This window comes from Erigeron canadensis, chromosome 5 (assembly GCF_010389155.1).
Source record: "Erigeron canadensis isolate Cc75 chromosome 5, C_canadensis_v1, whole genome shotgun sequence".
NCBI lineage: Eukaryota > Viridiplantae > Streptophyta > Magnoliopsida > Asterales > Asteraceae > Erigeron > Erigeron canadensis.
In genome coordinates, this window is record NC_057765.1 from 36,481,458 (window position 1) to 36,507,122 (window position 25,665).

Here is a 25,665-nt window from a genome sequence, read left to right on the forward strand (position 1 = left end):
CTTCCAAGTAACATGGAGCCGACTTGTCTCGTTGTCTGTCTCCTTAAATTGGTATCACGCATCGCACGTACTCATTGAGAAGGGCAATTTACAACACTACATGTGCCGGTTGTCTCAATTCCTATGATATGTGTCAAATATAATTACACAATGTTTATCTAAAGTTGGCCTGGGGGGTTTCCTGTTAATGGAAAGAGCTCAAGCCGCCAAGTATTGAGGATTAAATGCATGTCGGCTCTTCTATGTCTTTATCGAAGAAAGAGAGCTCGAGCCACCAAGCATTGGTGCACCAAGGAGTGCCAGTTTCTCAAAAATCTTGCACTTGATCCTCAACAACGTATACAATCTGCAAGTGCGTTAAAGATCTCGATTCGGTTGATGTTTAAAGTACCATCTATGTTGTTTGCTTAAACGTTTTATTGTTATTGATGGAAGTGTTGTTTTTTTAGTGAGATGGTTGATTGGTAGAAAACTCTTAAACATTTGCACCATCCCCAATTTAATATACGAGTACTGGTTTCTTTATAACGTTTAATCATAATCCATCCCTTCTTCTCTGGCTCTCGATTCGGCTACATTTCATGATGAAAACAGGATACAAGACGAGACCATACCCGTTGTGTAAAAAGAAACGAATAATGTATCCAGTAACTGAAATTGGTATACATTTAACCATTTATTATACCATTCTTGACAAAGTAGCAGAGCTAGTATCATATTTTTCTAGTTTCTCTCATAAATCAAAATGAATGTGCGCAAAGACCAACTGGGTGAACATGTCACATTCTACTGGAACATGATACTAAAGCTCTTTCATACGGGATCAAATTTTGATGCATGTAATTTAGAAGAGAAGGATGATACAAAAACATTACAAAGTTGCAGCCTAGCCTTGTATAATATTAGGTGTATATACTTGCAGGCAGAGCAAGAGGGCATCTTTGATTTGGGGCAGCAATGTCTGAACTACATTAATCGCCGAAAGAACTGGCAATGCAGTGAGTTTCACAATATTTTTGATAAGTTATAACAGGCAAAGTAAAAACTAGAAATCATTCAGAGTCGTAGTTTGAATACAATCAATTAAGCTTCCACATACTACTAACTAAAACAAAGTAATGTCTGATTTGGATCAGAATAGTAATAGCAGCAGAGTATACTTCTACTTGTTCAGATATTAGTTCTGAATCAAATGCCTGATGGCAGCGACGGCGTCGCCTTTGTGTTCGCGTAAAGCTCTTTCAGCTACCTTCTTATCCAACTGATTAAAACAAAAGCAAATTGTAAGTAAAAAACAAGGTTATTTTTTTTTATAATTATTTTGAAACAAAAGATGATAGATTATTTATCAGACCTCAAGTTCACTGGCAATGATGTCGACTTCAGCGGGATTAATTTTCACAGCCGCCAACTCTTTGTCCCTTTAATTAAAAAAAAAAAAAGAAGGTAATTACATTAATCAGTAAAGTAAATATCCTCCTCTTATCCTAATAATATATATAATATATATAAACCTTAAACGCATAGCATCTAAATCAGCCTGTTTGGAAGCAGAAATAGAAGCCATGGCCTCCTGAACACGGGTGGAATCGAGTTGATCGTCGACATGGTGATGATCGGTGAGTTTGTCGAGGGCTTTGCTTTGTTGCTGTAAATCTTTTGAGTAGTCTTCTTCTTTAACAGCAATCTCTTCTTCTCCTTTCACCACCGTAGTCTCCTCCATCTTCTATTTCTCGATCTATTTTCTTTCTTTGCCCTAATTTAGTTAAAAGATATTCCGAACCCCTTTCTGGCTGGCTCACTTTTGATTTTATTTAACCCAACCCATTTGCCACGGCCCATTATCACTTTTGTTGGCCCAACATTCACAGTTCTTTGTTTTTCCTTTTCTTTTTTATTTATTTATTTAAAACATCCCCCCCTTTTTTTTCTGTGTTTTAGCAGAGTTGCAGTATACGATCAATGTGTATCAAAAGAAAAATAAATAAATGGGTGGTAACTCATATCCTTCTGGTCTCATGTAACGTCTTCGTACTTAGAGTGGATACTGCATACTGGGACGGTACTAAAGGGGGGCAAGGGGGTCCAATGCCCCCTCCAAATTTAAATTTTGTCATGTATTTTTAAATTTTTCATAGATTTTTAAAAAAATTATATAAGTTTTTGACATTTTGCCCCTTTTAGATTTATTTTTCATAAGTTTTCTAAGTTTGCCTCATTTGGAATTTTTTCCTGGTAACGCCTCTGACTGCATATAACTCATGTCTAATAAGTCACGTCATATCGTCACACATGGATCACAAGATATAGCTTCTACATTTGTCTTCTTATATGCTTTTTTGTGTTCTTGAACTTCTTAAACTAATGTTTTATTATTTCATGTGGATTGAGTATGGTTATCTTCGAATAACAGTAAAGTTACTTAAAAATCAACTTTAATGAACAGGAGAGTCAAACACCTTTTACTACCGTATCCCAGTTGGAACTTGAGATTCGGGCTTGAACCTACAACCACCTAATTAATGTGAACTTTTTAAACACCTTGCTTTTAGCTAGGCAAAAGGTATGATGGTAGCTACTACAAGTTATATTGTTATATACTAACATGATATATAGACATGACATATTGCCAATACATCATAGCTAGGTTAAGTTCATGGATGGATGTCTAACAATTTCTACCAAGGAACACTACGGATCCATATTCAATTCACATTTGTATACCTTACAAAGTCCGCACAAATATGAAAGTTCAGTAGAAGCTGGGATAAAGATGATATGGGTTGCAACTTTTATCCCTTCAAAAAGAAGAAACTAAAACATGGTTTAGGTTCTCAGGATTGGGAGTTTGGGTTCCGACTAGGGTTGTTCATCAAAAACTAAAAATGGAAAAAACAACACCAAAATTCAAAGGGTACTCTAGCCTGAAAGTTTGATGATATGTTTCCACTGCTTATGACTCAAAACTTAGACAAAAACGGTTAACCACCATTTGTATGTGTTATTTGTGAGGTTTATCTCTAATGCCTACTAATATCAGCTTCAATTATTATCATCAAAATTGGTCATCTCAAATCATATATCGTTATTATTAAGATGTGATAATTCTTAATTTACTAATTTTGACTTAGGAATGATCAACATATTTCCATATAAAGTAAATACTAACTTCTCTTAATATTGGTGTCCCACAAATCATGCCAATTTTTTTGGACCATCACAAGCTTTCCATACAAAGAATTCAAACTTTTTTCCTTTTGCCTGTTATTTCCTCACATACATTGCAACAATGGTTTTTAATTCAACCTTAAATTTGTTAAGTTCATTTATTTAACAAAGGTATCATACCTCTCTATTACATATATATATGTCTTGCTCAATTTCTTTGTTTTGTATAATCATGTTGAACATTATTCATGCAAATTATTTTATTATTTTAATATATCCTTACAAGACTATTATGTGTTAAACAGGATATATGATTTTATCATGTATGTCATATTTTAAATCTTTGATTGAAAAATGCAGATTTTTTCCGAAGTAAAGGCTCCAGGTAGTTTTGTAATATTCATTAACAAAATGGCGTCAAAATCAGTCACAAAGGAGAAGAAAGTAACATCTTCTTCGGTACCAACGCGTAAACCTGCAACTTCAACAACAACAAACGTGCAACCAAAGAAAACCGCAAGTGCTCTCTCTACAAAGAAAACAACCTCATTAGCCTCAACTGATACTAAAAAGGTCCGATCACCTGACTCCTCTGTACAAACCGTCAAAAAACAACAATCATTTCCGTCTCGGACCCCTGCAGCTAACAAGGTACGGAGTCCTTCTCCTAGTACTAAAGATAGACTACGTAGCCCATCCCCAAGTACTAAAGAAAGACTCCGTAGCCCTTCTCCGAGTACTAAAGATAGAATACGCGGTTCTACTCCAAATATAAAAGAAAGAAACATAAAACCATCATCATCATCGTTATCGATAAAAACAACCCAATTAGCCAAATCAAAAGATAGTGTGAAATCTCCCCCTCTTCCTAAGTCAATAAATAAGAAAAGTCCGACGACTACTAGTATTGGAATTACTAAGAAGCTAGCTAGGCAACCCACAAAGCTTGCTCCAAAATCAAAGTCAAGTCAAGTTGATAGTCCAAAACAGAAAGATGATCCAGCAGATGATATGGCGGTTCAAGAGCAAGACAATGAAAAGATACAACACGGAGATGATAGTGAAGTTGAAGATGGTGGAGAAACTGCACATTCTGAGCAATCCCCTATGGCTCTAGATAAAGATCATGATGTTCCACTATCACGAAATGGATCAGAAGTCGGTTCTCCAACTATTGAAAATGTTGATGAACACGAAAACGAGAATCTTCAATATCAATCAGAACTAGAATCGGAAAATGAAATAGAGCAAAAGACTGAACTTGAGAATAATCAAGAGCAAGAAGAGGAGTTAGAATCAGAGCTGAAATCTGAGGCAGAGGATAAGCCCGAGCCAAAAATTGAGCAAGAATCGGAGTTGAAACCCGAAGTAGAGGATATACATGAGCAAGTAGTTGAGCATGAATTAGAGTCAGAACATGAAATGGAAAATGACCCTGAACCCATATCAGAGCAAGAAATAGAGCCTGTATTGGAGCCAAACCCCAAGGAGGAACACAGGCCTGAGCCAATATTGGAGCAACAATCCGACCCAAAACCCCAGCATAAGCCGGAGCCAGAGTTAAACGCAAATCCAGAAGCGGATATAAACCCAGAGCCAGAAGCAGAGTCAAATTTGGAGGCAGAATTAGAGACGAATCCCGAAATGAAGAATAAGCCAGAGCTAATATCAGAGTCGGAGTTAAAGCCAACCCCCGAAGTGGAGCATAAACAAGAACAAAAACCTGAGGCCGACATGAAACATCATAAGCCACAACCTATATTGGATCCAGAACGAAAATTAGAGCCCGAACCAAACCCAATACCCGAGCCGAAACAAAAGCCCAAGATTGCTCTTATAGCTAGTCGGTTTATGGAACCTAAAGTAGCCCAAGAAAAACCTCCAGAACCAAAAAGGAAAGAAGAAACAACAGTGGAAAAGAAAAAGGTAATACAAGAAAGTGAAAAAGTGAAAGAAGAGGAGAACGTGACATTAGAAGAAAAGAAAAAACAAGTGGGCGAAGAAAATGGTGGAAAGGTAGCAGATAATGGCGGAGAAACGACACCGAAAACGGCGGTCAGCGTGGTGGCATCGAAGAGTCAAGTTGGGGTGGGTTTGGAGAAGAAAGATAATACAGCTTATAATAATGTGATAGAAGAAACAGTGAGTAAGTTACGTGAAAAAAGGAAAAATAAAGTGAGTGCATTAGTTGGTGCTTTTGAAACTGTAATTTCTTTGGAGTCTGATTAATTGATTGTTTTGTTACTACATACGTACCATGACAATGTGTTTCATAACATAAATTGTATTTATTACTTATTCTGTTTTAATTTTTTTAATAGTTAATTTGGATTACTAAATAGCCATCAGAGTATCATCTTGTCACTTGTGGTATCATCCAATCATATTATAACAACAAGTCAACCATTCAAGCCGAAACTCAATATTTATGGGGAAAATTATTTTGTAATATTCGAATTCATGAACTTATAATCCCATTTAGTCTTATCTTATCATCATGATGCACTTAGATCTAAGACTAAGGGCAATTGTATCTATGATGGAGATGTGAGTGTATGCTATTAACTTGTATAAGTTATAGGAATGTATTTAAGTTCGTTTTGATATATGATATGGTTAATAACTTGATATGTATGATTACCAAAAATATATAGTATGAAAATATGGAAGTGATATGTTATCTAAAAGTAATGTATAAAAGTACTTCCTATCATAGCTCAATTGTTAAGCACCAGCTTTATATGCTGCAGGTTTTGAGTTCGAGACATGAAAAAGACATTTAAATCCACACCTTTAAAAAAAAAATAATGTATAAAAATGCATGACAAGGTTCATGTAATACATGAAGGTAAAATCATGAAATCAAATATTTTGACATGAAAATTCTTCATTCAATATAGAAAATAATATTATGTAAAAAAAATATCCATGTTAACTAATATGTAAACTGATAAGGAAAAACTGTTAAAACAGGATAAAACATTTTATGTATTAAAACAAGTGCAACTTTCTAAACACGAGATGACAATGTGTTGGTGTAATAAATCTAGTCGTCGGAAATGATGTTTTGGCAGATTAATAATGTCTTATTAATTTATTTTTTGAATTCTCAATATAGTTAAGTTTATTAATTAAGTTTGTGTGACTCATGAAGTTTAAATATTTGACCGATTTATATAATTATAAAAGTTTTAAAATAAACCATGCCGACAAATTATTAGCTCAATTTGTGAAATTAATCGAAACTAGACAAACCAATCACTCGTTTTCCTGCGTGTCACAACATTCTACAGAGTAACACACAAAGAAATAAGATTTTATTTTGGGACTTTGACTATCATAGAAAGTGTTGCTGTTTATGGTCGGTTGTCTATGTTTGTAATTCATGAACACGTATATTGGGGTCATCATGAGCCAAAACCCAGGCCGCAACCCGTTTCTCTATGACACAAAGATGTGGGGTGTATAGTGTGTACATATATCCAAACAAATTTTAGTGAATTTACAGAATATTCTATGACCGTAAACATGAATGAGTTTGTTGACACCAAACATATATACACAGATCTCTTCTTTCCAAAGCATTTGATAACAAAAATCATCATCATTTGGTAACAACAACATTCATTGTTATCACATATTAAAAAAAAAAAACTGACCTGATTTCATGCTGGTATATTTTGTTGAAAGAGAATGGCACTGTTGCTTCTCGGAATAATGGGGGCTCTAGAGTTAAGATAGGGTTGTCTCTAGGGTTGTAATATATATATATATATATGGGGGATGAGAATATAAGGTTGTCGGGTATCTAAGCTTAGGTGTGGAACACTTACATATTGTTTTTTTAATCTATAAAAATCATGGGGCTCATGCATTTATTCATTAAACAAAAAATAATAAAATATTAGTATGTGAGGGGTTCCACACCTAAGCTTTATATTCCCTTTTCCCTATATATATATATATATATTAAAGGCCCATTGGGCTAGTTTAGTTGGTAAACTAAAAAATAGCCCAAAAATTAAACATTTGGGTACACGTTGTTTTCAAAACTGGATTAAACATTGAACCGGACTAGTGAAGGGCTCAACCGGAAAAACCGTCCTGTATATTTACTATTTAGTAACAATAAAACTTGAGTTTGTGTTTGGTTCGCCACGATTAAAAACCATCATGTTCGAACCTCGATACACTTTTCACTCGCTGCTTCGAGTAGTATATATATTTTTCTTACATTTCTACTTAACTACAGTAACTAATATAGAGTAAAGGCCGAAATTAATCCACGTGTACAACACACGTGTCAATCTCTTAAGCATGCCACATACCCCCAATTCGTTTCCTTCATTCTTCCCCCTCGCACAACTCCATTCCCCCCAAATTTTCTCAGATTTAACCCTCCAAAAATAAAACTAAAATAAAAATAATCATAAGATCAAATAATAATTATGTCTCGTTTAATCCATTCAAGATTATTCCCTTCCAGATTTTTACTGTAAGTTTGTAAATTCTCACTCTCATTATTATATTTCATTTGCCCTAAAGCAAACCCATTATTTTTAACCCCAATAGTAATAGTAATTTACTCTTATTAGGTTCAATTTTTTTTTTATCGAGCTTTTCCAGCCTTATATAAAAGTGGATCATGGAATTGATGTTATTATTGTAATATTTTTTTTTTAATATATTCTATTTAATTGTGAAGTCATATAAAATGATTGTATAACAGTAGATTATATATTTTAGCTCATTGTATATACAGATAGTTAATTAAAAAAAAAAAAAGTTAAAACATTTTGAAGTCTTTTACGCAATTACGTATAACGATATTCTCGAAAAATGAAGTGCCCTGAATGTAGTAGTAGTTGTAGTCGTACTTTGTAACTTAAATACGGTAAAGTGATTCGTATAATTTGATGTGAGTTGATATTGTCGATCAATACATTTAACGAGATACATTGATTTAAGCGTACATTTTGAATGCTCGACGAGAGCAGAGATCGAGTTTAGTCAAATTTGGCTTGTTGGCAGCCCTAGACGGGAAGGGAACAACGGGAGTTTTATGAGATAATCGTTTTTCTTAATTTGAGTGTTTGTGTGTAAAATTGAAGGAATAATGCTACATTGGGCGGCTCGGTTGGGAAAGGAAGGTATTTGTCAACAGAGTCGAATAAGATTGTTGAACCGCTTAAAGTCGAGGAAGCTGAAACAGTCAACACTGCACCTCCTCTTACAGAGAAGGTATATTTTCCACGGTTTTCATGTGCGTATATGTGTGCTACGTTGGTTTCTTTTAGGTTCGACTTGTAACCCTGCTGTCCCAAATCAGTTCCGATTTGCATATATTTAGTTTGGCCATTAGCTAAGTTTTCCTTCCACGTGCATGCGTTTTGAAAACCAGAATCATTTTTATGGGTATCTTGTAAAGTTGTAGTACAGGGAAAGTAAGTAGAATCTGGATGAAACTTTGCGAAAACGAAAATACTGCTTTTTGAAACAGTCTAAATTGTAAATGTTTGCTTTGTTTTTGGGAGATATTATAATCTTAATGAGGTATTCGATCTGTTATTTACTTGTGGGAGTGTATCTTAGGTGTATCAAGCATGGATGATATACTCTTGCTAATATATGCATAGATATGTATATGTAGTATATTTGTGTGTACATCTCTATGTAATTATAACTTTTGATGGAAACAGTTACTTGTGCTGGGTGGAAATGGGTTTGTTGGCTCGCACATATGCAAAGAAGCATTGGATCGTGGTTTGTCGGTTGCAAGTCTTAGCAGGTATACTTAGTCCTTTATTTTTTAATAACTTAAAAAGAATTACTTAGAGTTGACCCATTTTTTATGAGATTCAGATACTTACAGTTTGTTATGCCTTTAGCCCCTACGTTGTACTTGTTGTAAGTTTTGTAGATCTATTGATTTTTCAGATTATGAGATAAACTAGAAACATAACATGTTAATCTATTGGGAACTGTTTCTGCTCAAGATAGCTTATAAAACATATATCTTCATCTGATAGGATGATACACTGCTGATTTGTCCATGTGTCTTGCTAAATTTTACTGCAGATCTGGCAAGTCATCAATCCAAGACTCATGGGCTAACAAAGTGAGTTGGCATCAAGGTATTATATGCAACTTCTATATTCATCTGATCTGAGACTTGTAAGAGAAGTGAGAACACTTATTTAGGTGTAACTGAATGTGTTTGAGTGTAAAGGGAAAATAAAGTTGAAAACATTTATATCAATGGTACACTACAACTGTTAAATGATTTTGTAACAGTTAGGTGTAACTGATAACTGTGCAGAAGACATGGTTGGATCCTGTTTTTCTTAGGCACTACAATGATTGTTGGCCAAATTGCCAAACGAGTTGAGATTGGAAATGTTATTAGTATAGTGCTTGTGATGAACCAAACTCTCGCTTTTTGCTAATATCAATGCTTTTAAAGCTAATTGTGAAGTTGCTATTCATATTTTGATCTTACTAAGTGGCTTGTCTTTTTACTTGGTGTGATGGTAGGGGACTTGCTGTCTGGTGATTCATGGAAGGAAGCACTTAATGGTGTCACTTCTGTTGTATGCATTTCGCTCTTCTTCCTAAACTTTTTTTCACAAATTCTAATTTTTTATAGCTCAATAAAGAAGAAAGTTAAAGAAATGTCAGTGTGCTTTAGATTATAATTGCTTTAAGTTCATAGAAGAAAACATCCTGTCTGTTAGATAGCTGATAGGTATCATTAGTACATGTTTGTTGTATACTAGTACCATCGATTTAATCTGTGGCTGGAATCTTTTAGATTTCTTGTGTTGGTGGTTTTGGTTCCAATTCCCAAATGTTCAAGATCAATGGTACTGCAAACATCAATGCCGTTGAAGCTGCTGCCGAAAAAGGTATAATCTGAATACTTTCCACTTTTTCTGATTCTTTGATCTCTGTATGTAGTAAATGATAAATGTTCGGGGGATACAAATAAATTTGATACAATATTTGCATTTTGACTGTTCATTTATTTAGTTTTAATCTTCTATTGTTTATTGTCTACAGGGATTAAAAGATTTGTCTACATATCTGCTTCTGACTTTGGTGTTGTTAATTACTTGCTACAGGGATATTATGAGGGAAAGGTACGTATCAACCGTGTACTAGCATTAATATTTTCATTTATAATTTATTAAATTCTGAATAACATTTAAAGTAAAGCCAAATTGTCATTAAAATTTAACTTGATGCATTATATTGGCCTATGCGAAAGCTGTTCTGGGAAATATATTATCCTTTTGGTTATCCTTAATCACCTACATATTGAATAATGCAGAGGGCTACTGAATCAGCGCTGCTGACAAAGTTTCCATATGGACGTGAGTAGTTCATCCCCCCTTTATTATTGTTTTATCTGGATATAGATATTCATCCAAGTAAATGTTTAAACAACATGGTTACTGTCGTTATCTCCTGCTCTTTTAACCAGTGTTGGATTTTGAAAATAACTTGTAAAAAATTTTTCAGACGTGATTTTGAGGCCTGGTTTCATTTATGGAACTCGTCGAGTTGGCAGCATGAAATTACCTCTTGGTGTTATCGGTTCTCCATTAGAGATGGTACATATATATCGATTAGCCTTAATAGCTTTTTCTTTTCCCTCATTCATATATGAAGGCCTTAGTTACAGGTGACAAAATGGGCGGGTCAGATGGCTGGGGCGGGTCTAGTTAGGTGGGTGACTATTTGTTTGTGTTTGGCTGATCCTAGACTAGTGTTTTCATATATGAGAACTTTTAATGACAATTTTGCTTTCAAATAAGTATGATTAAAGAAGTGAATTGACCCATGATAACTAAATGAGTCAGAAAATTTTCACCTCAAGTTTTTGTAAAGAACTAAAGATGCTTCTCCTGTGCTAAGAATTGATCACAAACAAAACTGTTTAATATAATCTTCTTTTTGAACTTGCAGGTTATGCAATATGCAAAACCATTGAATCAGGTCCCTATCATTGGTCCATTGTTGACTCCTCCAGTTGATGTTAAAGCTGTTGCTAAAGTTGCCGTCAGGGGTGCTATTGATCCAGTTTTTCCTCCTGGCATAGTTGATGTATATGGATTAAGGCGTTACAGCCAGCAGAAGGCCTTTTAAGGCATGTCGCATGAAATAGAATTATATATAGTGAGAGGAGACTTGAGCACATGGAAATTAATTTACCAAGGATCTGTTTAGACGTTGAGTCATTGATAGAGAAATCAGTATTGCTTTTACGGGTGGCACTAATTTTTGTGTTACTTGATGGAGGTTTCTTTAGGTGAATAAAAGAGACGGGCATCAGTTTGGTGTAGTGCCGGTCTCTCGGGTATAAAAAAACTTAGTTGCTTGGAGTTACATGATAAGTTTTCTTTTCTGCTTTCAGCTTATTAAATGTGGGATTTCTGGTGTTCTAATATGTTTATATATATTGAAGGAGAAACTTTCAGCGGCTCACTTTTCAATCCTACATTATCTGCTAACTCAAATAGATTACGAGGACTTCACTCGTTAAGCTGTATGTCAGATATAATCATGCAATAAACTTTCGCGATTGCCCTTTTCTGGTGTCACTATTATTATTACTATTATTATTATGATTATGATTATGATTATGGTCAAAGATGATCATTTATACTTACGTTAAATCAAGATGCACTAACGAGTACGAATCTAGTTTTTTTTTTTGGAAGGCACTTATGAATCTAGTTTAGTCAAGTCAATATCATTATCAACTTCCTGCTTTAGCTTTTTTATCAACCGAGACAGATTAGTGGAGTTTGTACTTTGTAGTATGTGGAATATAATAGTCCATTATTATATTTAGAAGCATGATATTTAAGAGTAAAAAATGCTACAAATGAACAATCGAACACTAATGGGGTTAGTCATGTTGTTTGTACAACTAAGTTGTAAGTTTTTAACCAAAAATAAACACTTGAATGAATAGGATTTTGTGCTTGTGTTTGTTTGTTGAGTCTTAAGCACTTTCAGGTTTAAATTAACAAATGACATGGACATAAAAAAGTATAGATTTTTGTACTCCTAATGTTTTCCTGTTTTTAAAACAGTAAACAAACACAGCGAAACAAACATAAATAAAATACATGATCATACAATATTTAAATTTAGGGATAAGTATTTTGGAATATAACAAACTTTAAACGAATGTCTATAGTAGGAAATAACTAAAGTTATGTGTATTGTATGTAAACAACTCGAAAATAATGTTTATTGTATGTAAGAAAATGTGTTTAACCAATTAAAATCAGACAAGTGGCACCTATATATGGTTGCCATGTTTTCTTACATACAATAAATATTTTTTAAAGTTGTTTACATATAATACACACAACTTTAGTTATTTCCTACTATAGACATTCATCCAAAGTTTGTTACATTTCAAGATACTTATCCCTTAAATTTATACATCAAAGTTGGTTTTATTTATGTTATTCCTTAAAAGCTATAACTTTACTATAATAATTTATAAGTCAGTTTATAATTTCGTATATAAGTCCGAGTAAGATAAAAACAAATACATATTTTTATCTTTACTCCCTTATAAAGGAAATGACCCTTTTTATTTTAGGTAATTCTACCTTTGAATTACCGGAATTATCTTTGACTTTTTATTTTTTGCCCTTAATTAATTATAACTTACATTCTAAACCTTTATTTTAATAATTAATACTTCAAGTCTTTATCTTCTAAAAATTTTCACTATCACAATTACATCAACTTACACCTTGACATTGCCACCATCACCAATAGTACCATCGCCAACACCACTAGACTTCCTTCCCACCACTGTCGCGCGTCGCATTGCGCGAGTACCATGCTCGTATATGTGAATGTAAAGATGTAAACGTAACTTATTGAACATAGAGAAACATAAAGAAATGAATGAGATATATGTTTTCGTATATTCGTTTAATTAAAGGGATTAGAATTGTAGTTTGTGTTCATTTATTATATATCGTTGAACTGACTTAATAAATTATTCGAGAACAGCCCTACGCCCCTACGTAAAGAGACGAGACGTGTATACTAATCCTGAATATTAATAAGATATAATGGATGACTTTTGGTCGTTTGGTCCTTATGATGTGTCATGTATGATAAGGAGTACGTTGATTATTAATGATCGAAGTCGACTACGCACCTAAAAAGGGGCAGACTTTGTATGAAACTTATTATTATCCATCATTATTATTATTTCTTGCCTTAACATTATCACATTTTTCACATAATTTATTCGTAAAGTTCAAATTAAATAGCTGTTAAATATTATTAGAAGTGAGTTCATTTAAGACAGAAAAAAAGAAAAATTTAACCCGGACAAACCAGGTTTAGACTTGTTCTGATCTAATTTTTCTTAAAGTATGAATTAATTTTTATATTTTTTAAATAAAAAGATCTAATAATAACATGCTAATTTTAAAAAAAAAATTGAAATAAATAATTAAATTAATAATATTGTTTTTTTCTCTCGAGTTGAAAGCTACAATAAATTATATCGTTATATATATAAATTAAGTAGTATTTAGTAAAACTTTAAAGGGGATAACTTAGATGATGTTAACATTATTTTGGTTGGATGGTGTTGCTCTCACAAACCATTAAAATCATGGTGGGCTTTTTGACATGTGTAGAAAATGATTTAAGTGAGTTTGTGAGAGCAACATCATCCAACAAAGATGATGTTTACATCATAAATCATTTTCCCAACTTTAAATATATAGAAGGTCCTTACTAGAATCTGTTCTTTCTTTACGAGTACTCGAAAATGATTATAAAGTTCACTTCTGGAAGGATATTCGGTTAGAAGGTTCATTGCTTGCCTCTAGATTTCCCAAGTAAAGGGTGAGTCCCATGCATCAGTTTGTGGATCGCGGTCTCACAGCTATATGCGCTTGAAGTGGATAAAAAATTTCTAGTAAGTAGTAATCCTATTTTTTTTTGTAAAGAATCTACGATGCTTAATCGATAGGTCTATTCTCCCGACCTTTCATAATATCACAATTTGGAATTCGTTAGTGCCTAAGAAAGTTAATATCTTCATTTGGTGCCTAATGAAAGACTGATTACCTCAATCTTAGTAAACGCGGCCTCAAAATACAATCTATATATTATGTGCCCTTTTTGCTTAACTGGTGCAAAAGCTTAATTATGATCATTTATTCGCGAGATGCAGTGTGTATACTAAACTCCACTAGCTTGCTGATTAAAAATAACTGGCTTTGGGTGGAAATTCCATGTGATAGTCCTAACCAGTGTTGTAAAACTCGGTCGGGAATTCGGGATCGGAATTGAAATCGGGGGTTAAATGGGTCGAGTTGGTTGGAATCGGATCAAAACTCGGTCAACGACTTGGTCGCTTGTAAAACTCGGTCAAACTCGTCTAGATCGGTCAAAAATCGGGTGGATCGGTCAAGAATCGGCCGGATCGGGTCAACTTTGGTCAAAGGTTTTTTTTTTTTTTTTTTTGTAAAGAAAATGCTAAATTGGTTTAACTTTATGATTCTAATGAATGAAGCTTGAACTTTGAAGAATTATATTAAAGTTTTTAAACAATTATGTTTTAAGTTTGAAGTTTATTCCATATAATTTTAAAAAATATAAACTTTCTATATAAAAACCTGATCCGAGTTCTCCCCGATTCCGATCCGAGTTTTTAAAAACTCGTGACTCCCCCACTTGCCGATCCGATCCCGAGTCATGAATTTCCTAACCTTGGTCCTAACGTGGTAGTTGGTCTAGTGGATTCATCAGTCCGGTTACCAAAGAAGATACAAAAACATACATTATTGAAGCAATTTCGTTTGTTTGGTGGTGGTCATTTTAGAAACAAGAGAATCATCTCGTCTTTAAGGGGGACTTGGTTTCTATCAGTGAGATCTTTCATTCGATTGTAACGACCTTTTTTTTTTGGATTTCCATTCGTTCTCAAAAGGTGTCTATTCTTTGACATTTATGGGTATGAGCCCGTCTTCATTGTTGTAATTTTTATTACTTTTCATCTTCGGTGTCTTGCCGAAAAACATTAAGTTTGCCATTACAAGAAAAAATAGAAGGTTAAAATGTTTTTTTTTTTAACGGAAAAAATAAATGTATAAATCAATGATGGCATAAACTATATAAAGAGTGAATATTTTTTATATTTAAAAGTTGTAAACTAATCCTATTAGTTTTAAACTTCTTATTATTATTATTATTACTACTAAGATTGGAGTTCACGTACCCATCCATGCATGCATCATATCCATGAATAATATTGATGTCATAACAGAGAATAATATTGATGTCATAATAAAATTGTTAGGTACAACTAATGATGATGATGTGATTACGACTATAAGCTGTCGGAACTAGCTGTCGGAACTAGTCATACATAACTTGGCATTTTAAAAGTTTGTGTTCACATGGCACTTAAACCCTTTCTAAACGGGTGTTTTGAATGAAAGCTAACTCATTCTATAACGGTATATACCATATATTTTAACTGGATCCGCATTTTAACAGATAAATTTTTATGAAGAAATCCTTCAAAATTTTACCATACACAAAATTTAGACTCAAATTTTGAGAAAACAAAAGATCCAAAAACCTCTAACCAAAAGTTATTACGACAAATTAACAACATGATACATTTTTTCTATAAATTATAAACGATTTTTTTACCAATATTCTAGCTAGTAGACCATTTTAAACTAATTCTCTTCGCACATCTTGCGATAAGTTTCTAGTATTTCACTCACTCTTTAATCCTAGCCTTTTGCCATCTTTACATTGTTGACACTTGATTTACAAAGGTCGTCATTTAATTATTTAATATTATTTGTCAACCTAACATTGCTTTTTTGCTTATCAGTGGATATGTACGCAATATTATTTGTCATCCTATCCTAGCATTGCTTTGTTTTTGTTATTTATAACCTAGCATTATTTAATATTAAGTTTGTTTAACTTCTGGTTTGATTTACAGGTCATCTCAGTGTCTCACTTTGAAATGAGCATCATAAATCTCATTGTAATAGCTGATTAGGTCACGGGTTCAACTCTCCAGAGTGACACGTCTTAAGGGTTTTTCTTTCAATCACAACTCATGGTCTACATACATCTTGTAGTTTAAAGTACGTACGTGAAGGGGTTCACAATTGTATGGTGATGAGGTGTCCCATCTGATATCGAATAACTGCTCAAGAAAATTTTTACGAGACGTGCAATTCTTCTATAAAGTTATGTGTAGATCAGTTGATCCCAAGGCTATATATGTAACATCATTAGGTTATGTTAACTAACTATAATTGGTATTAGCTAGCTAGCTAGCTAGAACCATTTATATATCTATCCATTAACATATATGATCATCATATGTATGCACAATTATTTGGAAATTGACATGCTTAAAACAAATCAAAATTCCAAAATCTTGGAGGAAATGGCTTCTGCTAGCTCTTGAATGAAATCTGGGTTTTTTCTTAAGGAATTAGCCATTTTTTCAACAAGGGCATCATCATATTTCCCCACCTCCATAATTGGTAAGTTACACCTTGTGTTACTTATTAGATTCAGATGTTCATTCTCCACGCTTTCGTGGTTATGCTCACCTTCGTAAGTCACGACTAGGATATGGGCATCATCCACACTTCTTTGTACCTGAAAATGAAGCCCACTATACATTAGCACATTTACCTAATTTGTTGGTCTTTTTACAATTAATCCATCTTTATGGTCTAATACACGTACGCTAGATCTTTAAGGAATTGGAGCTAGCTAAAACATACTACTATTGGAATCATCGTAAAGATTTTCATTTTAATGACATTATTTTTATAACTGTCAAAGGCCAAAATCGTCGATGCTAATTAAGAGTAATGTCAATGGGAGCATTAGTTAATTAATTGCCCTTTATTTATGCATGTGGATGTGTGTATATATATGTCTACATATTAAAAAAAAAAAAAAATTTAAAGTGATGAAGAAAGTTAGAGATGCATGTGTTGACGTGGCAACAAATGATGAAGGAATACTCTTGGCCGGTTGTAGTTTAATTTTCTAGTAGTAATGTTTAATTTGTGTTTATTTAAAAGTCGTCATTAATTTAAAGGAAGTGATAAGGTTACGAATGACGATCCCCCTCTAATTTGTTTGCAATGGAATGAAATTAAGCTCTTGCTTGTAGTTCAAATTTTCTTTTGATAATGTTTCCTGTTTATATAAAAGTCATCATTCAATAAAAAAAAATGGACAACCTTCTTTTTAACTGTGCAGGATGGAGCAAAAGAGCATTTGTAATACGCTCTAGGAGAAGGGTTGTCTCTTGTAACTTTTTGCCCATACTTTCTCCATTGATATCCATCTTTTACTACCTATAACAAATACAACATAAGCATAATATTCAACATAATAATTGTAGTTGGTTTCAAGATATATATATATAAGTAAATTCGTAATTACTAGCTATGTACCATGCTTTTATCAGATGGATCCGCCTGTCTATAAAGTTTTCTAATGCCGTTGTTTGTACGTTTCATTGATCCTAGATGATGAAATTGATCCATGCTTCCACTAGTGTTGCAGTCATCAGACTCGACGAATTTTCTTTTATCTTGATTGCATACCGATAAATGTTGATCTTGCATTAGTTTGTTAGCATGCTTTTGGAGGAAATTGTTGCTTTCCAAAACAACTTTAAGCATCTCCCTTAGCTTCTTGTTCTCCAAATTCATTTGGCTTAGCTCTCCTTCCAAACCATCACTAATCTTCTGATCATAATATGTACATACACAATAAGATACTCTACCACCATAAACATAACATATCTACTAACCAAGATCTAGTAAGAAGCTAAATATAAACTTAAAAACTTGATCAATTCACCAATTTTTTGCGTTAATTCACGATTTCTAATACATATTTGAGCACATATTCAAAGAAGTTGTGAATAAAATTAATTAGTAAATTGAAAACCGGACTCTTAATTACAACATATATATCATATATGAACATAAGTATAATAAAATGAATTGAAAGAAGGGACCCTGTACTCAGTATATATCTTTTAGCTTGGATATCCACCTATATCACCCTGTAAATATAACCACATAAGAAGTACGAGTATATAATTTTGAGTGTATTTTGGATATATGCTTACATTGGTATCATCATTTTTGTGGAAGGGTGTGACGTTAAGATCAATGCCATTAGAAGTCTCTACCATTGTTATTAACCAAAATGAAGTCGTTTGAAAGTCAAGGGAATGAATTCAAAAAACCCAAGGAGGATTCAAGTTTTTATAAGTAATATGGATGACAAGTCAAGTCTTCTTTTAAGTCATTCTTTTTTCTCTTTGGATGTGTGCATGGAAATTTGCAAGAAAGAAGAGACTATTAATTTATTGATAGAAAACGAGTAGTTTGTGCGTATACGTATGTGCTATATATGTGCAATGTGTTCATAGGTAGGGGCTAAAAGATAATAAACACAATTTTAATATTGAATAATCATTTTTAAAAATAAATTAACATGACTTTTTTTAGGTCGGTTTTGATCTCCCTATCAAGCAACTTGCTTCGTTAATATATACTAGAAGAGTACCCGTATGATGCGGTGACGCGGATGGATGGTTGTGTTAGTTGTAGTAGTGGCGGCGGCGATTTGTGGTGGTAACAGCGAATAATGTAGCTTATTGATGTAAAAGAAATAGAGTACTTATTGAAATCGTAGCTCTAATCTTAATGTACTACTCAATCCGTCTCATATTGAATGTTCAATTTTGATTTCTCAAATCTTCTACTTTCATCTTTAACTGTAAAATTGTTGTATTATATGACACTTCATATAAAATATATGGAAGAATTTAACTTTAAATATACGTGTAATTAATATAATTTTAGTTAACTATTATATAAAACAAATAAAAATATTTATGTTTAAAATTAAAAGAAAAATATTTACTTGTAATAAGTTATAAATGAATATTTAATATGTAAAGGACAGAGTAATATTTATCTACACGTTGCCATGTCATGGAAAGTGCTAACAGATCGAAGAAGTACAGAACCTTAAAAGTATCCGAGAATTGAACAAGACATGCATTCTAAATTGGATGCATAGATATTAGACTAGAGTTACATGTATATCTAAACATGCAGTTATCCTTAACAACATTAATTTATAGTTTTATGTGCAAACCCAACAAGAAGGCTGGTGTGAAAACCCTTATTTTAAGAAGATATTTTTTAATAATATTTATTTTGGAAAACAAAAGATATAAAATATCAATTGGATCTCTCAACATTGCTATAACATTTCATAGTAATGTCAAGGGTTAACTTAACAATGATCCGCATTGTTTATTATCTTATTTATTAGGACTAAGGCACATTGACCTTTTTATGATAAAACTCGGTATGATATGAATTTACACCACAACTAAACTAGTACTGATATGTATATATTCCATTAAGAAACTAAATCCTAAAACAAAGTATTTGGCATAGTAAACTTATGTTAGATTTCAATTGTAAAGACATAAGAACACACCGGGCATATGAGACGTCGATTGTTAACCTTAAACATGTCATTTCATCTTATTATTTCTTGACATGCAAAAGAACATAAAATCTTAAAAATAACTAGACAAATAATGTATTAACCCTAGTAAGTGGCAGAGCCACTATATGGGGTTTAAGGGGTTGTCTTACCCCAACTTTGCAATGCGAATTTCGAGGTATTTTTCGTATTTGACCCCATAAAATGTGTAACTAAGTTACTTTTTAAAACTAATTACACCCGCAATATAGTGATTTTCATGTCTCACCCCTAATCATGGTTTGTTTATTTGTAAACATTGTGACAGTATTAATTGTAGAAGATTTTTCGATGTTGTCATCTTTGAACAATATTTAGACATGTTATACCAAATTTGTATTTATGTATAGAAAGAGTTAAAAATTGGGTAAACATAGGATCGCGACTTAGAATTTTCATAGGAACTCTTCTCATTTCGTGAGAAAATGGTTACGAAATCATCTTTGGGAAGGTTTCTCACGATTCGTTTGTTGGAAAGTTTCCATGGTTTATCCGTGAGAAAACTACCCCATATTTTATATGAACTGTAGTCGCTAGAAATTGTGAAAACTTTTAAGCATATAGTGCTTAAATACTTTTTATGTGCTTAAATACTTTTTATTGTCAAGATGACATTTTTTGCAGAAAATATTTTTTGGACATCAACTTAATTGTTAGAAATTTGTGGAAAATATCGATTTTAAGAGGCTAAATCTGATTTTTGTAGTAGTGGGATGACCAAATGCACACTACCTTTTTGGTAGTCTTTTCTATAGAAAAAGGGCAAACGTCAATTATAGAAGTTATATATCCAAAGTTTTTGTAATCTAATATTTCGAGGAGAAAATTCAAGTCGAAAAGCAATTCATTATCTGTCTGATTCCTACCAGAAGAAAAGTAAACCATAGGTATATGACATCATAAATATATCATCATGAAATGACATCATAGATGACATTTACTATATTACATCTTAATTTATTCCTGAAGTCCTAACTAACAACTAAATTAACATTGTACCAAATGATCATACTACTTGTCCCTAAAAACCTTGACATTTATTTGGTTTGGAAATTTACAAATACTAACTTCTTAGTTTTGTAAATATCAATTTATACAAATCAATCTAATAGTCAACCTAACAATATAACAATCATACTTGTCATAATCAAAGGATAAAATTAGGAGAGAGGATGAGTGGATTAACTTGACATGTGATAAAGATTTTAGGTTGATTTATAGGTTGATATATGTAAAGGAAAATGATTAATCCTCTTAACTAAATATCCTAATAATTATCCTAATCATAAGATGATGATATGTGAAAAAATCCGAGAGGGAGGGGCAAGATTAGAAAAGAAAATTAATGAATACCACATATCATCTTCTTAATGTTTTAAAAGAATTTTTAAGAGAATTTATCATTTTCCATATGTAAAATGTAATAAGCCGACAACAATAAGACCCTTTATAAATTATATCTAGCTAATGATGGGTTTTGTTCATGCAATGATTGTTTTATGAGAAAATTATCCAAGGAGCCAAAAAATGAACTTTGTTAACCCCTTTTATTTAACTTTTTGCCCTTTTTTTAGATTTTTAAATGACATTTTGTTACTTCTGTTTTCTTTCTTTTATATTTTTTAAACATTTATTATATGGTTTTTCTTTGATTTTGACTTTTCTTTATATAGCATTTTGTTTAGCTTTAGTATTACTTTGATTAACATTATATATTTGTTCATTTCTTTTATTAGTTATTCTTGATAAGATTTGAAGCAAACATATCCACAATTTATATGATTGTGATCTTGGACTTAAAAAATATATATATATAGCCACAATAATACATCAATACGTATTACGTACAACTGATTCCCATACCCCGTACGTAGTTTCCATATATGCTCATAAACGCGTACCTTAGAAAGTAGAAACACGTACAAGCTAGAGAACAAAATCTGACAAATCAATTTGAATATAAATGCGTATACGACCCATATAGTTTTTAACAATAAATAGCAACTTGATCCCTTTTTTTCCTGAAACTTTCTCATGCACATGCCAATTATAAAGTTAGATAAAAAGAAAGACCTCAATAGTCCCCTCCCAATGGTTCGTGATGGGCTCGTTGACACCTCTTCTTGGGAAGAAGCCGTTGGCACTTGGCACCACCTCTTCATTGAGCTTCGTCATGGAGTTTATTCAGTATGGCGACAAGATTTTGGAGAGGAGTTGGTATGAGGCCACGTGTGTACAAAGAAAACAGTAAAGAAGAAGTGTTGTTAGTAGGAATGTATCAGTAAATAATTGATAATAATATGATGCTGATGTGACGATGTGTCATCCAATTTTATGTAATATTTTGAATCTTCTTGGGTTACTCAGTTGACCGAAATAAAATTTGATTAATAACAATATATGTAAGATATTTCTCTTTGGCATGGTTCTATGGATGTTTACGCCAAATATTTGCTCGGCTTATATGTGGAGAACACGTGATGCCAACAGTTGTTTATAAGGACCTTAAAGACTAAAACCATATACTAAGTAAATGCAATGTGCCAAAACACCATCACTTGTACTAGTATATGATTACATCCATGCTATTTATCTCATTACATAATCTATTGAAAATATGTGATATGACAAATTATATGCTTAAGACAACAAGTACCAGGACTATCGATTTACTTAGTTGTATCGATGGATATATAGATATATCCAAATCGCCGGTTTTGACTACACATTATTTGCTTTGTATTACAAGAACTAAAACGAAAACTCTTTAGAAAAAAGTGTATATATGTATGATTTAGCTTGTGAAATTTTGAGTATCCAATCAAATCATGCAGCAACAAGCTTCCTGATGTCCTTCTGCAACACGAAGTAAGAGTAAAACGATACTTTATCATACATAGACTTGCATCCTTGCAAAGATGTTAATAATAGGAGTACTTTGTAAAGTTAACTGAAAATTTGAGTTTGTTGAAGCAAAGAAGCCAATCTACTTGTCGTCATTATGGAGTGTATGTATGTATGCTTTAAAAATGATTACTAGATTCTTATAATTGCAATTTATAATAGTCATCAGTTTCTGGAATCTGCATAAATTTGGAGTGTTTGGATAAAGAACTTTTGGAGTCTGAAGACATTTCTAGTGTTTGGATAAAGTGATTCTGATCATATAGTTGCAGCATTTGCCCTGATTCCCACTTTATAGGTATCGATCTATGATTATGATTATTCAATATTGCGTAGTTAACTTTTACCCCCCCCCCCCCCCCCCCCCCCGGTTTTCTTTTTTTTTCTGTCTAGTTCGTTCATGCAAAGGGTAGTGGTACAGAAAGTGTATGAAATATTATAGTAAGTGTTATGTACCTCGATCTGAAGAGGAGAAGTAGTAGGAAGGTATCTTTCGACGACTTTCCCATTTTTATCTACTAAAAACTTCTCAAAATTCCACTTTACCAAATCGCCCAACAATCCTCCTGTACTTGACTTGAGGAACTGATATATCGGGGCCGTGAATGGACCATTCACATCAATCTGAAACATATATGATATAGTGTATTTGATCAATATATTTATCAAGATGGAACTAAGATTGATACAAAAGGATAACAATTACCATTTCCACTGTTTCATATAGAGATAGAGTGCCTTTGACTACTCTGGTTAAATAAAACTAATTCTAAATTCAGAATCGAGTGTGAATTTTGTAGCAAGTTTAGCACCATAAATGTGTCTGTCTTTGTTTCATTTTTCATACAGATTAATGTAGTACAGTTTTTTTTTACCAAAACTTGCAGATTCCACATCAGTTTCGGATGATAAAAATAGTTGTTTGACTTAAAAAGTCAAATCATACAGCGAACAAACTGAAAGAAGCAGAACCTCATCAAACCTTGTCAAAAATGGGGAATTCCGCTTTGAACCTTGTACAAGCAAATTGTTTAATCTGATCATTTGATCCAGGTTCTTGGAACCCAAACTGATTGCAGGGGAAGGCCAAGATTTCAAGTCCTGCACCAAGATGTACAAGTAATAACATAAAACCATTGTAGACCTCTTTCGTTTGGCAGTGTTGCATTATTTAATTCTACTTCAGAGTCATAAGCGAGAAAAGCATATACCCTCCATCCCCCTATTGTGACCCATGTTACCCATAATTACATTTTTCCCATGTTACCCATAATTACATTAATCACAAAATGAATTTTCCTACTCCTTTGTGTATTTCAACAAGGTAACATTCATATTCAACTAACTAAATACTGGACTGACTTTATAATCATTAAGTTGTGTATTTTTTTTCCATGTGGACAATGTTTTTAGATGGAAGGTATGATGCTAATTTGGCTTCTATATGTGTCATGGTGATTAACTCATAATGGACTTAAATCAAACTAATCATTTAGATAATTTTACAATAGCCTTAAATTTATAGCACTAACCTTGATCCTTGTACTTGTTATAAATCTGAGAGAGCTCTGAGTAGTTCGATGACGTTAAACCACTGCACCAAATGTTAATTTCGAGTTAAAAAAGTTTAACTCAAATTACATTCATTTTAATAAAACAGAATTTACCATTGTGATGCAACATTGACAATTAGTAGAACCTTTCCTTTGAATTTGGAAAGAGGGACATCCTTTCGATCGATATCCTGCATCAAAGCACGATCTCATGTCATGAATTGTGACTAGATACAATTCATTTTTTAAAGTAATTACCTACATCATCCTTAAGAAACTATAGGTTCATCGGATACAGCTTAAGAATTAAGATGTGCCCCTAACTGTATTGTAAATGACCGAATTTTCGAGCATATATGCATTGCATCACATACTTGCATAAAAATCGTTGACAAAATACACAAATGTAGTACCAACTTATAGATAATCCTAGACCGAAAACTTCCTAAAACTGTAAATGGCTGAAGTTATCTCAGATATCCTAAAATGGAAGTTACAACAATACAACTTTAACAAGAGTCTGAACAAGAAACAGAGCAAAATGGGCTCAAACATATGAATGCAAATATGTTCATTATATGATTTTTTTTGCTATAAAGATTTAAACTTTCTGACAATTGCCAATCAATATAATTCCCCCACAACTACAAACATACTCAAATATCACAACAAACATAAATGAACAAAGATCTTGAAGAAAAATCATACCTTTACAGTAAAATCATATAGACTTTTTCCGGTGGCAGCTGCAGCAAAAACACCAAACCGGGTTTGAGAATTCGTCGAAAACCCAGAAAAGATTTTAGCTGTTAGAGCAAACCCATGTTGTAAAAACTCAGAATTAGATGACCCTAACACAGATTTCATCCCACAAGGCAATTGGGTTCTATTGGATTTTGAGAAATCAAGAAATGGAGATGTGATATATGAAGAACAAGGAATAGATGCCATTTTTATTGATTGAAAATTAATTAAATTGAAGAGATAAAGATTGAATTTTGAATGTAGGGGTTTAAAGAAAGTGGAAATATAGAAATGGGCTTTAAAATGAAGTCATTGGTTTGCTTGCTCAAAAATAAGAGCAGGAATATGACACATCCATCCCAAAATGAAAGGTAGTAAAGAGTACACATTCTATCAAGGGTGCCAAACTAATAAAAGAAAGAAAATATGATTTTGGAGTAAATAAATTTATACAGTACGAGAACAAGTATCCGTGCGTTGCGGCGGTGAGATGATAAGGGTGATAGGTCATAGAATGTGATAGCCAAATACCTTAGCCGTACGGGCTCCCCCTCGGATTTAAAAATTCGTCGAAAGTATATCGAATGACATCTCTAATGAAAGAGCATGAAATTTTAAGAACTCCCATATAATTTTTATAATTTATCAATGTATGGTTTTTGAAATA

General features: G+C 32.8%; 5 protein-coding genes across 5 annotated transcripts; 2 read left to right on the top strand and 3 right to left on the bottom strand.

The window, feature by feature from the left end:
- Positions 1-1,039: 1,039 nt before the first annotated feature.
- Positions 1,040-1,783, bottom strand: LOC122599113 (huntingtin-interacting protein K). Its single transcript, XM_043771574.1, has 3 exons — positions 1,515-1,783; positions 1,355-1,421; positions 1,040-1,261 (listed from the first exon to the last, which is right to left on the bottom strand). The coding sequence occupies exons 1-3, from the start codon at positions 1,721-1,723 to the stop codon at positions 1,178-1,180; spliced, it is 360 nt and encodes a 119-aa protein (XP_043627509.1). The 5' UTR covers positions 1,724-1,783; the 3' UTR covers positions 1,040-1,177.
- A 1,796-nt stretch (positions 1,784-3,579) lies between these two features.
- Positions 3,580-5,397, top strand: LOC122601713 (microtubule-associated protein RP/EB family member 1-like). Its single transcript, XM_043774454.1, has one exon. It carries the CDS (start codon positions 3,580-3,582, stop codon positions 5,395-5,397), a length of 1,818 nt encoding a protein of 605 aa, XP_043630389.1.
- A 2,137-nt stretch (positions 5,398-7,534) lies between these two features.
- Positions 7,535-11,655, top strand: LOC122600292 (uncharacterized protein At1g32220, chloroplastic). The gene is made up of 10 exons (XM_043772995.1): positions 7,535-7,663; positions 8,280-8,409; positions 8,868-8,956; positions 9,247-9,302; positions 9,703-9,758; positions 9,980-10,073; positions 10,228-10,307; positions 10,499-10,541; positions 10,690-10,781; positions 11,137-11,655. Exons 1-10 carry the CDS (start codon positions 7,617-7,619, stop codon positions 11,314-11,316), a joined length of 867 nt encoding a protein of 288 aa, XP_043628930.1. The 5' UTR covers positions 7,535-7,616; the 3' UTR covers positions 11,317-11,655.
- A 4,901-nt stretch (positions 11,656-16,556) lies between these two features.
- LOC122602211 (probable WRKY transcription factor 40) lies at positions 16,557-18,447 on the bottom strand. Its single transcript, XM_043774925.1, has 4 exons — positions 18,359-18,447; positions 17,673-17,969; positions 17,457-17,573; positions 16,557-16,860 (listed from the first exon to the last, which is right to left on the bottom strand). The coding sequence occupies exons 1-4, from the start codon at positions 18,422-18,424 to the stop codon at positions 16,618-16,620; spliced, it is 723 nt and encodes a 240-aa protein (XP_043630860.1). The 5' UTR covers positions 18,425-18,447; the 3' UTR covers positions 16,557-16,617.
- Positions 18,448-22,338: 3,891 nt separating this feature from the next.
- LOC122600412 (probable phospholipid hydroperoxide glutathione peroxidase) lies at positions 22,339-25,326 on the bottom strand. Its single transcript, XM_043773124.1, has 6 exons — positions 24,963-25,326; positions 24,369-24,445; positions 24,234-24,295; positions 23,684-23,802; positions 23,158-23,325; positions 22,339-22,653 (listed from the first exon to the last, which is right to left on the bottom strand). Exons 1-6 carry the CDS (start codon positions 25,203-25,205, stop codon positions 22,624-22,626), a joined length of 699 nt encoding a protein of 232 aa, XP_043629059.1. The 5' UTR covers positions 25,206-25,326; the 3' UTR covers positions 22,339-22,623.
- Between the last annotated feature and the right edge of the window lie 339 nt (positions 25,327-25,665).

What these genes read in the sequence shown, in the direction of transcription:
- LOC122599113 (XM_043771574.1), bottom strand. Translation starts at nt 1,723, where the DNA reads ATGGAGGAGACTACGGTGGTGAAAGGAGAAGAAGAGATTGCTGTTAAA. An exon ending in TTAGATGCTATGCGTTTAAG is followed by an intron (nt 1,422 to 1,514) that starts GTTTATATATAT and finishes TTTTAATTAAAG; the next exon opens with GGACAAAGAGTTGGCGGCTG. An exon ending in TCATTGCCAGTGAACTTGAG is followed by an intron (nt 1,262 to 1,354) that starts GTCTGATAAATA and finishes TGTTTTAATCAG; the next exon opens with TTGGATAAGAAGGTAGCTGA.
- LOC122601713 (XM_043774454.1), top strand. Translation starts at nt 3,580, where the DNA reads ATGGCGTCAAAATCAGTCACAAAGGAGAAGAAAGTAACATCTTCTTCG.
- LOC122600292 (XM_043772995.1), top strand. Translation starts at nt 7,617, where the DNA reads ATGTCTCGTTTAATCCATTCAAGATTATTCCCTTCCAGATTTTTACT. An exon ending in CAAAGTGAGTTGGCATCAAG is followed by an intron (nt 9,303 to 9,702) that starts GTATTATATGCA and finishes GTGTGATGGTAG; the next exon opens with GGGACTTGCTGTCTGGTGAT. An exon ending in TCGGTTCTCCATTAGAGATG is followed by an intron (nt 10,782 to 11,136) that starts GTACATATATAT and finishes TTGAACTTGCAG; the next exon opens with GTTATGCAATATGCAAAACC.
- LOC122602211 (XM_043774925.1), bottom strand. Translation starts at nt 18,424, where the DNA reads ATGGTAGAGACTTCTAATGGCATTGATCTTAACGTCACACCCTTCCAC. An exon ending in ATCCATCTGATAAAAGCATG is followed by an intron (nt 17,574 to 17,672) that starts GTACATAGCTAG and finishes TATTTGTTATAG; the next exon opens with GTAGTAAAAGATGGATATCA. An exon ending in CCTGCACAGTTAAAAAGAAG is followed by an intron (nt 16,861 to 17,456) that starts GTTGTCCATTTT and finishes CTTCATTTTCAG; the next exon opens with GTACAAAGAAGTGTGGATGA.
- LOC122600412 (XM_043773124.1), bottom strand. Translation starts at nt 25,205, where the DNA reads ATGGCATCTATTCCTTGTTCTTCATATATCACATCTCCATTTCTTGAT. An exon ending in AATTCCCCATTTTTGACAAG is followed by an intron (nt 23,326 to 23,683) that starts GTTTGATGAGGT and finishes TATATGTTTCAG; the next exon opens with ATTGATGTGAATGGTCCATT. An exon ending in CTTCTCCTCTTCAGATCGAG is followed by an intron (nt 22,654 to 23,157) that starts GTACATAACACT and finishes TTCGTGTTGCAG; the next exon opens with AAGGACATCAGGAAGCTTGT.